A 12,670-nucleotide genomic window follows, 5' to 3' on the forward strand; every position below is an offset into this window, starting at 1 on the left:
TTCTGACTCATAGCGACCTTATAGGACAGAGTAGAACTGTTCCCTAGGGTTTCCAAGACTGTAACCTTTACAGAAGTAGATTACCACATCTTTCTCTGCAGAGCAACTGGGTGGGTTTAAACTGCCAACCTTTTGGTTCGCAACTATGCATTTAACCACTGTGCTGCCTGGGGTCCTTTAGTTAATAAATTAGGTTCTATTTAATTCACGTTAACTTCGTGCTAGGCATTACACCTTTGCCTTTACTGATGATACGTGACAGTACAAAATCCAGGACCTTTTAATCGTTTCATGATCACAACGTGAAACATAAATAGGATACTATTGGGTGGAGGGGTCTTTTGTTGTTAATATACACAGCAGAACATATACCAACTCAACAATTTCTGTGAGTATAATTCTTCAACGTTGATTACATTACTTGAGTTGCGCAACCATTTTCACACTCCTTTTTCAAGTTGTTCCTTTCTCATTAACGTAAACTTACTCTCTAAGACTCCTGTCTAATGTTTCGAGCTGCTGTTAGTTTGATTCCCCTATAGATAGTTCTTAAAAGAGGACGGTGCTCAAGGCAGACATCCTTAGCTAGCTAAGCTAAACTATTGTTTGGTTTTAAGAAGACTGTAGGGGGTATTTTTGGTTTAAGGTTTAAAGATTATCTCAGAGCAGTAGTTTCAGGGGTTCCTCCAGCCTCCATGGCTCCAGAAGATCTAGATTCCATGAGAATTTGAAATTCTGCTCTGCATTCCCCTCCCCCGCCCTAATCAAGATTCTTCTACAGATTATTTGATCAAAATGTTTAGTAACGGTAGCTGGGCAGCATTCGGTTCCTCTGTTCTCATGAGGAAGGAAGCAGTTGTTCATGGAGGCAGTTGGCCACACTTGCCATTTCCTCCTCCTGTTCCTGATTTCTTCTTCTGTTGCTCCAGGCAGGTTGAGACCGATTGTCCTGCCTTGGGTGGCAGATGGCAGGCGTTTAAGACCTTAGGCTACTCAGCCAGCCAGCCAGCAGGTAGAACAGAAGTTCTGAACTCGTCAGGAAGCCAGTTAACTGGGATTTCCCATAAAACCACAACTCTAACCGCCAAACCAAGGAGCCAAATCCCGGGAGGCGTTTGGTTGTACATAAGCAGCCTCAGCAGCTACTTGTTTTTTTTTTTCTTTTGTTGTAAATATATCTTATCACACAACTTGGAATTCAGCTACATAGGATACTGTTTTAAAAAAACAGCAGATAAGTATACTCAGGATTTTTATGTTAAAAGACACTTTATATGTCATCTAACAGACAACATAAGTAGACAGACTGTACAGATGATTATGATACGGTCAAGTACTTAACGAAATTCTTATGATATGTGTGTTTTACCAGTCGGAAATGGATGGTTTTTCCCAGCGTAATTAAATATTTGCTTTTAATTATGTTAATGAATTTATAATCAATTTCTACCATTGTTTTCTCTTTGTTTTTAAAGGAAACACAACCTATTTATGGGAGTTTCTTTTAGATCTACTTCAAGATAAAAATACTTGTCCTCGGTATATTAAGTGGACTCAGAGAGAGAAAGGCATATTCAAGCTTGTGGATTCAAAGGCTGTCTCTAAGCTTTGGGGAAAGCATAAGAACAAACCAGACATGAACTATGAAACCATGGGACGAGCTTTGAGGTAAGAATACAAATGAGTTAGTAGTCAAACCAAACTTAAATATCTTTGTTATCTATTAGCTAATTAAAGAGAAGGTCTAAAAACCCCATGTAATTTTTTAACTTTTAGTGATATTCTAGAATGCTTCTTGGATTTGGAGATAGGTAGAGAGGAGTTCGGTCTAGATGTCTACAATTTCAACATCATTGAAAATCCTTTTGTTTTCCCCAGAAAATGTGCTTTTGTATTTAGGACTGTTTCTTAAAAGAAAACCAAGTTATAAAAAAAAAAAAAAAAGTTACACGCCTTAAAAACAAAAACCGAATGGAATAGAGTTTGCAGATTGTTAATTTGCTTTATAGTTCTTGTAAGTTTATATGAAATATATTTTGACATGAAAGTTTCTCTCAAGTTTTGTCAGCTTAAAAAATGTACAAAACTCTTTGATCGTAATGTGTATTACTTGCGAAGGACGTTTGTAAATGACCACACAGTTTATGTGATAGCATTCACATATCCCAGAGAGCGTAGTTCAGGTAATTTTTTCCACATAACATTAGATTGTTTTTATAGCCTGTGTAAATTGGAATTAAGTTTCTACCAGTGTCAGTAAGATAGAGTGAAATATCCTATAGTTGGATTAAATTATTCCCTTTAACAAAGAGAATGACCCTGTAGCTGCTCCATAGATCTGAAGTTCACAGGACCAAGGCGCTGGGTTTAATTTTCTTTCCTGTTCTAAACCCTTGGCCTTTTGAGCGATCACTGCAGCACGAGCTGCTTTCTCAGCTTTTACAGGAATAAGTAAAATGGTAGTGTGTGCTCTATGTGGCGTTTTTTTTTTTTTTTTAGTTTAGGCAGTACAGGAACCATACTCACTAACCACTAGATGAAAACAAGTCCGCAAACAGACCATCTTGAGTCCTTTTTAGTCCTCTGAAAATGGCATTAGTATTGCTTTGTATCACATTTAAGTTACGGTAATGTTGTCTTAGGTATGTAGTTAACTATAGTTATTTGACAGGGTGATGTAATATCAGTTTTCCTATTGCATAATTTATGAAAATTACTTTTAAGAATGGGCAGAGTAATAAGTATAATTTATTATTCTAAAAATAAGTCCACAATTCAATTTTCCCATTTAATTTGAGGAAAGGAAACCTTTTTTCTTGTCCTTGCCTAGCTTTCGTCTTTCTAGGATGTACAGAAAATAGAAATATATGACTGAACTAAAAGGGCTGATTTCAGTGGAGTATAAGGATATTAAAGTTTTAAGACCAGTTACTATATTGGCTTTGGGTCTCTTCTGTATAGAACACATTTATATCTTAAAGAATGGGATTTAAGAGGACACTATTTTTGGCTCTTGTATCCATATTAGAATTTGTATAAAACCAGATAAAAATGAGAAAAATAAACTAATACACTTGTATTAAAAACAAAACTATAAAATGGCTCATTGAGTAATTGTTCCCTCTGCAGATACTACTACCAAAGGGGGATTCTTGCCAAGGTAGAAGGACAGCGGCTGGTGTATCAGTTCAAGGATATGCCCAAGAACATAGTGGTCATAGATGATGACAAAAGTGAAACCTGTAACGAAGATTTAACAGCAGCCCCTGATGAAAAATCATTAGAGCGAGTGTCACTGTCTGCAGAAAGTCTCCTGAAAGCAGCAACCTCTGTTCGTGGTGGAAAAAATTCATCTCCTCTAAACTGCTCCAGAGCAGAGAAGAGTGTGGCTCGGGTTGTGAATATCACCTCCCCGGGTCACGAGGCTTCATCCAGGTCTCCTACCACCACAGCATCTGTGCCAGCAACAGCAGCTCCAAGGTGAGGTAAACCATTGCTGTAATACTGTCTTCACCTTTTAGAAGGCTCCTTGGTGAAAATGAAATGTCTCTTCTTAAGATATATTAGCATTCTAAGAACTCACTATCGTCAAGGTTTTGAAAAGTGCTTGGTGTTTTAAATGTATGTTTTGATGCTGTTAAAGTAGATAGCTGATCTGAACTGGTTTTTTAGAAAGAGTTTAATGTATGCTTTAGTTTTTGTATATTTATTTTGTCATATCTCTTAGTGTAAACTTCAAGGATTGTCAGTACGTCTAAAATTTGGGAGCACTTGTTTTGCACATTTTGGATTTGCATTCATCTTTTTGCTTTAAGAGACTCCTTTTCTAATCCGGCATTAAATATAATCAACTTTTCTTTTTTTTTCCCCCTATTAGGACAGTTCGTGTGGCAATGCAAGTACCTGTAGTAATGACGTCATTGGGTCAGAAGATTTCAACTGTGGCCGTTCAGTCAGTGAACGCCGGTGCGCCATTAATAACCAGCACTAGTCCCACAACAGCAGCCTCTCCAAAGGTGGTCATTCAGACAATCCCTACTGTGATGCCAGCCTCTACTGAAAACGGAGACAAAATCACCATGCAGCCTGCTAAAATTATCACCATCCCAGCTGCCCAGCTTGCACAGTGTCAACTGCAGACAAAGTCCAGTCTGACTGGGTCAGGGGGCATTAACATTGTCGGAACCCCGCTGGCTGTGAGAGCACTTACCCCTGTGTCCTTAGCCCACGGCACACCTGTGATGAGACTATCAGTGCCTGCTCAGCAGGCATCTGGCCAGACTCCTCCACGAGTTATCAGTGCTGTCATAAAAGGGCCAGAGGTTAAATCGGAAGCAGTGGCAAAAAAACAGGAACATGATGTAAAAACGTTGCAGCTGGTACAAGACGAAAAGCCAGCAGATGGAAATAAGACAGTAACCCATGTAGTGGTTGTCAGTGCACCCTCAGCTATTGCCCTTCCTGTAACTATGAAAACAGAAGGACTGGTGACATGTGAGAAATAAAACAGCAGCTCTGCTGCAGACTGGTAGTGATTGGTTGAACAGTGCTGACATAAATACTTGGAAGGGAGTCATCAAGAAAAGTCAAAAGAAGACTTTAAAACATTTTTAATGCATATAAAAAACAATCAAACTTACTGGAAATAAATTACCTATCCCATGTTTCAGTGGGAAATGAACTACGTACTGAGATGCTGACAGAAAACTGCCTCTTACTGTAGGAAACAACTGAATCCGTCAACTAGAAAAAGGATGGAAAGGGACCAAGCAGCTCACTACAATCTCAAGTTACACTAAGACTTGGAACACTAAAATGCTGTAAGAGGTTACATAGTTTTCAGTGGGGAGGGGTTAGGATGGGCGATCTCATTGTTACATATAGCAATTTTTGATGCATTTTATATGCATACCAGCAATTACTACTGTGTTCGCACAGTACTCACTTAACTGGTGCTATGTGAAGACTGCTAATATAGGTATTTTAGAATGTGAATTGAAGGATGGATCCAAAAGCTTCAGAAAGAGGATAGCAGAAAAGATCTAGTGCGAATTTTTTTTTTTATCATATAGCTTAAGCTGATTTAAAACAAAGGCCTTAGACATTTTTGGTTTTCTTTCTTGAAATAAGCTAACGGCTTGTTTGTGTAAAGCTTTTTTATTAAAAGAAAAATTTTAAAAATCTTGTACCTAGCACAGTATTGTTATAGAATTTACATGTAACATTTTTATATGGTAGTTTAAGTCTGTCAGTTTCTTAATTGTGGACAAATTAACAGTTGGCTCCGGCCTTTCGCTGTAACATGCCCGTGTCACTCACTTAGCCCTGGCATCTGTGCGGACACGTCAGTCAGTTCTGCGGTCACGTGGAAGTTCAGGCTTAGCATGAATTTTTGTCAGGTAGCTCTCAAACCTGGAGTTCGTTCTTTTGTTCGTTCTTTTTTTTTTTTAGTTGAAGTTTAAGAGGGCAAGTACCAGTGTTCAGATTTGAACTATAATAGTTTGTATATTCAACATTTGAAGTATATTCTATTTTGTTGTACTCTTGTTTCAAAGTGTATTCAAGTAGGTTTTCTGAAATATAGAAATGAAATTTATCTTGTGTGTTTTGGTCTCTGGTGGTATTTATAGTAATAATAATCAAAAGCCAGTATGGAGATGCTGTTTTAGTTAAAGTCACGGACGTCCTATTTCTCCTTCCCAACTCCTGTGTGAAGAAATTCTATTCCTGATTTTGTTCCTTTACATTAATATTTGGCAAATAATCTGTATGTTGCCACTTCCTGATTATTGTCTTGAACTAAATAACATTCTACTTACTATAATTAATTTAGTAATTTAGTCGGCCACACTTAAAAGAACTTATAAAACACTTTCAAATCAGATCATTTGTTTCTCAAGCCATCTTCTGAAGGTGAGAAAGAACAAGTACAGTCGTGTGCCATCTAACATCCTACCGCATATACGTCTGTGGTCCCAACCCTGGTAAAGCCTATTATATTAAAAACTCAATCTGTGGAAAGAAAAAGTTCACCGCACGTACGGTGGTTCATAATAACAAACAGGCACCAAAACATTATTACTGTTGCTGGATGATTATGTTAAACATGTTTTAGTCTGTCTGGAAGTGTTTAATGTTTTTTATGCAGAGAAAGGTAGACTACATACTACATACTAAGACAAACATTTGACTGACTGATGTTAGATACAAACTGTACCTAACTCTTCCAAATTAAGTACAGTTTCACCTTAAAGACAGATTTAGGAACGGAGCCGAGTGGTAGTCTAGGGGCTGCCTGTCTATGATAGGGTGTTCACACAACGTGCCAATCACGGTGTCTGTTTCATAGACTGTGTCAGGGACATTAAGCTACGCATGACTGTAATACTCTACCCTTTTTACAGAATAGGAAATTGAGGTACCAGGGATTAAAGGAATTTCCTAATTTCACACAAAACTAGGTCCTAAGGCCCCAAGTTTTAATGCTGTTTCTCCTACAAAGAAAAGTCTATTTTTCACATGTTTTAGAAATTTAGATAAACTGGTATTTAACATCTTCTTGCCTTTAATTGCGCATTTGATCCACCCAGTTGATTGCAGTTGATGGCGACCCGTGTGTGGTGTGTGTGGAGAGTAGAACTGCTCCACAGGGTAGCAGAGGAGCAGTTAGCCGTTTGAGCCACCCAGGGACTTCTTGATCGGGTACTGCTTCAGTCCAGTTAGGTTAGCTAAGATTTTTATAACAGCACTTTTATAATCTTCTACCTTTTACATAAACATATCTGATAGTACTTTTTAAATAAAGCTTAAAGAAAAACTCAGTTGATTCTTACCCCATTTGGGTGAAGATTTCAAAATCTGCACTATATGCTTTGGCATTTAATTGTATTATGTTATTTTTTGTACTGTGGTTTTATTTGTTTTGTCGTGTCTTCTATAATACTCCTTTAACCCAAAAACCCAGTGCCATCGAGTCGATCCCGGGGCAAAGATTATATTTTAAAGCATACCTACCTTCCTCCCCAAGTTCTGAGTATATTAGACACTCATTTATTGATTTTGATAACATATTTGCTAAGAATCTAACTCACATGCTAATGGATATTTAAATTTTATTTAAAGTAAATCTTGCCTCTTATGCTACATTCTTAATTGGTTCTCATTAGGTTAAGCCAGGCCTACCTAACTTAACCCCCGTCCCCCGCCACTACTTTACCTGAAAAATGCTCAACCTCTCTTTCAGAATAAGTACACCGAAGTCTAGATTTGGACATATATATGTTGACGGTACATACTGATCAGTGTTCCTGCTAACTGAAATTATGTAATGGTTTGGATTTTTATCTCAAGTTCTCCAAACTGTACTGGAAATCAGGATAACCATATATTTGCTTATGTCCAGCATGTTGAAGGAAAAAACACACAACCATGGGTTGATGCCATGACATTTTCCAGCCCCACCAGACCTTTAAACAATGATTAACAATCTGTCTACATATGCCTTAGGCCATTTTCCAGGAACAATTCCAGCCTTCACCATCCTTCTTAGAGGCCATGCTACCCTCTCGACAAATGACCGGTACACACTCCTCTTTACAGAGAACGCCGGGGTCCTGAGTTGCACACTGCTTAATTTCTGGACCTCTTGCTGTAGAGCCTCTACTTACTCTAGCATCCATCCTGACCACCTGTCTCAGGAAGGAGGTGTCCTCCTGTACTCATTGTCTCCTCCCCTTCCACACCTTACAAACCATCGCTTCAGCTAATAACCTGCAGTTCTGATTTCTGGCTCAGAAGACCTCACTGAGGTCTCCAGTAGCCCAGTTGTCAGATCAGGCAGACACTTTGTTTTATAATGAGGTTTCACATCTCACCTACTTCTTAAAACTTTTTTAGTTTTCCATGACACCCCTCTTCTTGCTTCCTGCCTGACTGACTCAATCTACTTTGCTTCCCTTAGCATTCCTTTAATGTTCGTACTCACCAAGGCTCTGTCTGTGGGATTTTTTCCCTCATAGGGTTGTTGTAAGGATTAAATGGGTTACTAAGAATTTAGAACCAGTGCCTGGCATATAGCAAGTAGTATATAAAACGTTTACTACTACGATTTCACTTGAATGTGGTTATTGCTGGCTACCACATCTGTTGTTCCAGCCTAAACCTTTTCCCTGAGTTTAGATGGGTTGCCTACTGGCCAACTCCTCGCGAATATCCAGCTGAACTCTCTTCCCTCTAAAATCTGTTCTCTCATACTTCCTTAGCTCAGTAAATGACGTTACCAGCAACCCATGACTTGGGCCAGAAGAAACCTGAGGGTCATTCTAGACATCTTACCTATACATCCAGTCATGCACCACGTCTGATTGATTAAAGTACTTTCTAAAAACCTTCTTTCCCATCATCCCTACCCTTATTCCCTTACAACTATTTCCTAACTCATTCTCCATGCTACCAGCTGAGAGGTTTCTAAAACAAATCTCATTTACTTTTTTCTTTAAATTCTTCAATTGTGTCTTGCTGAAAAGACAAAAATTGAAAGCATAGCTTTTAGAGTCCTTCGGTCTGGCCAATCTCGTTCTCTTGCCACTCCTGTTTTAATAGGCCTCTCTGGGCTACAAACATACTGTTTCATTTTCTCAAATATTTCAAGAACCCATCCTATATTGGGAAACCCTGGTGGCGTGTGGTTAAGAGCTACGGCTGCTAACCAAAAGTTTGGCAGTTAAATCCACTCCTTGGAAACCTATGGGGCAGTTCTACTCTGTCCTATAGGGTCACTATGAGTTGAAATCAACTCAATGGCAATGGGTCTGGTTTTGGTTTTTTATCCTTCGTTGAGCTGTTCCACTGATGACTTCGCTCCAGACCACTCTTCTTTTCCTCCTTCACCTAGATTTGAGTTCAGTTTTATCTCCTGAGTTGAAGGCTATAGACATCAAAAAAAAATTCTGAAATAGGTTTGGAAAGAATTCAGGATGGGGAGTAGTTTACTCTGAGTAAACTCTTAGGTAAAATACAAAGTATATAAAGACAAGGGATGGGGAGAGGAGTATTCATAGGAAATAAAACAGGACGGATGAGGTAGTATAGTGGTGGGCAACACTGTCAAGGGCAGCAGGGAGGGCAAAGCAAATTAGGCCAAAGAAAAGGCCACTGAGACTGTTGATAAAGACAGTGACAATGAGCGCAGCTCTAGAAAGGGACTGGGGATGAGGCCTCTGGCACAGCGTACTTCAGTCAGGAATGTACATTTCTGACCACTGTATACAAACTACTTCATTACTAGTAATCAGACAAACTTCCCAAAGATGAAATTTTGGGCTTAGGGTTATTTGCAAAGTCTCCTGTGATCCTGATCTGCTCTGAGGGCACTCCAGAGCACATGATTGTGAGGAGCCAAGAGTAACTAGCCCTACTCCAATCCCCCTGGTATCAGTGTGACTTTGCCCTTTATTACAGCCTTCAGCCATTCATAGTGCTACAAGCCCACGGAGCTGTGATTCATTTGTACTTCAACCCCCTTATCATTGTCCCCAGTAGTCAAAACCTAGTGGTATTCTTTAGCAACTCAGTGCATAGTGATTCCAGTTCTCATGGGAGAATGAGCAGATACTGTGAACCCTTTGCAAAGGCGCTGATTGGCCTCCTCCTGGCTTCGTAGCCTCAAGACCTTTGAAAAACTCAAGTGCAGCAGGAAGCCTTGGTCGACATGTACCTACTTCAGCTTTTGGGCAGCGTTAACTGTGCTTTTGAACCCTGACTCAGTAGTAACACTTCCTGTGGGTTCAGGACTTAACATTATCACAATTTGCAAAGTGAAAACATAAAACTGTTTAATGCAGAACGTTCTGCTAAAAAAAAACTGTAAGGCCATAAATTTAACAGAAGAGTTGCCTTCTTCCAAGATACTGTTTCCTCCCATCCCATTGTATTATGTTGTTTCACTTTGAGAAAAATCTTACGTTTTTCTTTAGTGAAGTGATACTATCAGTCGTAAAAGGAGAAATCTCAATTTTACATAATCTGCCGATTATTTGGGTTGTAGGACATTGATGCAATTTAACAGTGTTCCCAAACTTGGCTGCAGATTAGAATCACCTGGGAAGCTTTTAAAAATCCTGTTGCCCAAATCTCGCTCCATCCCAACTAAATTACAGTGTTCGGGGTGAGGAGGCAGGCTTTTTATCAGTACTGTCCAGATATCTCTAGGTGGTTCCAGAGTTTGGACCACTGACTTTATAGCTTCAATAAGGCAAGCTTTGGCAGTAGGGATCTATGTCCTAACCTATGCTTTTCTAGAATGTCTAACAGGAAAAGGAAGCTAGTTGAAGATATGTCAACGTATTTTTATGCAAGTGCCACGCCCTCCTCCCCATACTAATTTTTTCCACAGCAACATGTGGAAGACAATTGGCAAGGTGGTCTTTGTGGGGGAGGGGCGCATGTTATTTGTGTAAAAGTATATTAAGTATTACAACAACTACCTTAAAAAGAAAAACCCTCCACATTGTATGTATTTCATCAGTTCTAATGCCTTTTTCTTGGTTTTAACATCCGAGGATGAGCAGTCTTAAACAGTATACTTACTGTATTCATGTGCACTGACCCTTTAAAGAAATTACTTTGGAAAGCTATATACTAATGCCAACAATGCTACATTGTTCAAAGTACTTCGGAACAGCTTCTTGGAACAGAATCTGAGTCTTAAACATACTTAATAGAGGTAAATTTCCTGATGAAGGAGAGTTTAGTTTTAGAAACAGCTAAGTCATTTGAGGTTAACAAATTGATTTGAGTCAAGCTCTAGGTGATGCCATATTTGGTCCAAAAATGAAACACGACTATAAAGTTCACACTGGTTTTCTTGAGTGCTTCGTAAAACTAGCTCTGGAGACAGTTCCAAAAATATTTTTGAACAGTGACAGCAGTACTGAAACTGTTTTTAAGTTCAAATCAGAGTTTTAAAGCTTTAGAAATTATTTGGTCTGATAAGGAAGAAACTAAGGTTCAGAAAAATGTCTGACTTCCCAGTCTCACCTCAGCTAGCCAGTGGAAGACCTAGAAATAGATCTTCTGGCACCCAGTTTAAAACTTTAGTCTCAATCCCCACTCCCACCCATCTGAAAAAAAAGGGTAGGGGAGGGACAGACAATAAAGCCCCTATATGAATGAGCCTGTATACAGTAATCCTTACTTAAATTTTAAAATGCTGCAGAATTTCGCTGTGTTCTCTCCAAGTTAACTTATTTCTGGAAACCAGAGTTAGGAGCCAGGCATATTCCGTGTCCATTCTTCCATCCTGTTTCTTTACCGGTGTTTCTCAACATTATACACACCAAAACCCAAAAAACCCATTGCCGTCTAGTTGATTCTGACTCATAGTGACCGTATAGGACACGGTAGAGTTTCCAAGGAATGCCTAGTGGATTTGAACTGCTGACCCTTTGGTTAGCAGCTATAGCACTTAACCACTAAGCCACCAGGGTTTCCACAGGACACTGTAATTGTATTTCCACATTCTTATATATAAGTTGTCTACGTCTAGAGGCCTGAGTCTAATGTGGCAAAAAGTCAGCAGTTCGAATCCACCAGCCGCTCCTTGGAAACCCTCCGGGGCAGTTCTACCCTGTCGTGTAGGGTTGCTGAGAGTCAGAATCAACTTGATGGCAATGGGTTTGATTTTGATTTTATTCTCAAAAGAACTTCAGATAGTTTATAATATTATGCAAATAAAGTTAACACTAAACAGGTGGGAGAAAATCAGGCAAAGAAAAAAAGGATGGCAAGAAGAAAAATATATAAAATACATGCTATAAAATTTTACACAACTAAAATTTAGCTACAATATTTGGTTTCGAATGTCTTCACAGCCAAAGCAAAATAATAATAATAATTGGTCAGTTATGAGAGTCATCCAGTCAAGTTGACCAGCGGCCTAGAAGCAGCAAAGCTTTTCCTAGTATTCTGTCAAAAGGAATGGCTGTGTCTGCACGTCTAATTTTAAATGAATCTTCTTAGAAGTGAGCTTTCCACAAAAACTTGGGCAGGTATTCCGTTTTGTCACTCAAAGGCATACATTTATACAAACCACAGTAGGACTGACATCCTCAAGAAATAAGGAGTCTTCTCCCACAAACTCAAATCTGCCTGGAAGAGGAACTAGGGGGAAAAAAATTTCTTGCCATTTTGTCAGGCCCTCACCTATTCTGGGCATAATTTCCTATTAACACTATTAGTTCCACCCTTTCAGATTGGAGGATTATTCTGTTTGGCTAAAAACAATTACAGGTGGGGTGTTACGACATCCACGAATATTTTAAGATACTAAGTAGTGTCCTTCCCTTCCTTACCTTGCTGTGAACCTTAAGCATTATTATTCAGTAGCTTACATATATATATATCTTGTTACCATTTACAGATATTGTTAACACCTTAAAATATATGTGGTCAACAAGGGCAGGTATAACGATATGCTCTGCAGATGAGAAAACTGCAGCCCTAGAGATGCAGTGGCTTGTTCAAGATCACACCAGTCCCGTCTAAGTCTTTTCTCTGACAAAGCTGTGCCCTTCTGCATAATGTGGGTTGGGTTTTTTTCTTCTTATTTTATAAGCCCAATCCTTTCCAGACCTTTGCCATTCTGGTTTCCACCCACTCTGGATAAAAAGCC

At 39.0% G+C, this 12,670-nt stretch overlaps 1 protein-coding gene across 10 annotated transcripts in view; it reads left to right on the top strand.

Annotated features, from left to right (window-relative positions):
• The window catches only part of ELF2 (E74 like ETS transcription factor 2), a 127,794-nt gene extending 122,202 nt beyond the window's left edge, over nucleotides 1-5,592 (top strand). For 5 of the 10 annotated variants that reach the window (XM_049885273.1, XM_049885272.1, XM_049885271.1 and 2 more), the window contains 3 exons: nucleotides 1,476-1,668; nucleotides 3,130-3,480; nucleotides 3,878-5,592. In XM_049885273.1, the coding sequence (XP_049741230.1) occupies nucleotides 1,476-1,668; nucleotides 3,130-3,480; nucleotides 3,878-4,505 (1,172 nt within the window). In that variant the 3' untranslated portion in view covers nucleotides 4,506-5,592. The remainder of the gene's footprint in view (nucleotides 1-1,475; nucleotides 1,669-3,129; nucleotides 3,481-3,877) is intronic. The other 5 variants (XM_049885263.1, XM_049885264.1, XM_049885265.1 and 2 more) reach the window with 2 other exon arrangements.
• Nucleotides 5,593-12,670: the final 7,078 nt, after the last annotated feature.

This window comes from Elephas maximus, chromosome 5 (genome assembly GCF_024166365.1).
Source record: "Elephas maximus indicus isolate mEleMax1 chromosome 5, mEleMax1 primary haplotype, whole genome shotgun sequence".
Classification (NCBI taxonomy): Eukaryota; Metazoa; Chordata; class Mammalia; order Proboscidea; family Elephantidae; genus Elephas; species Elephas maximus.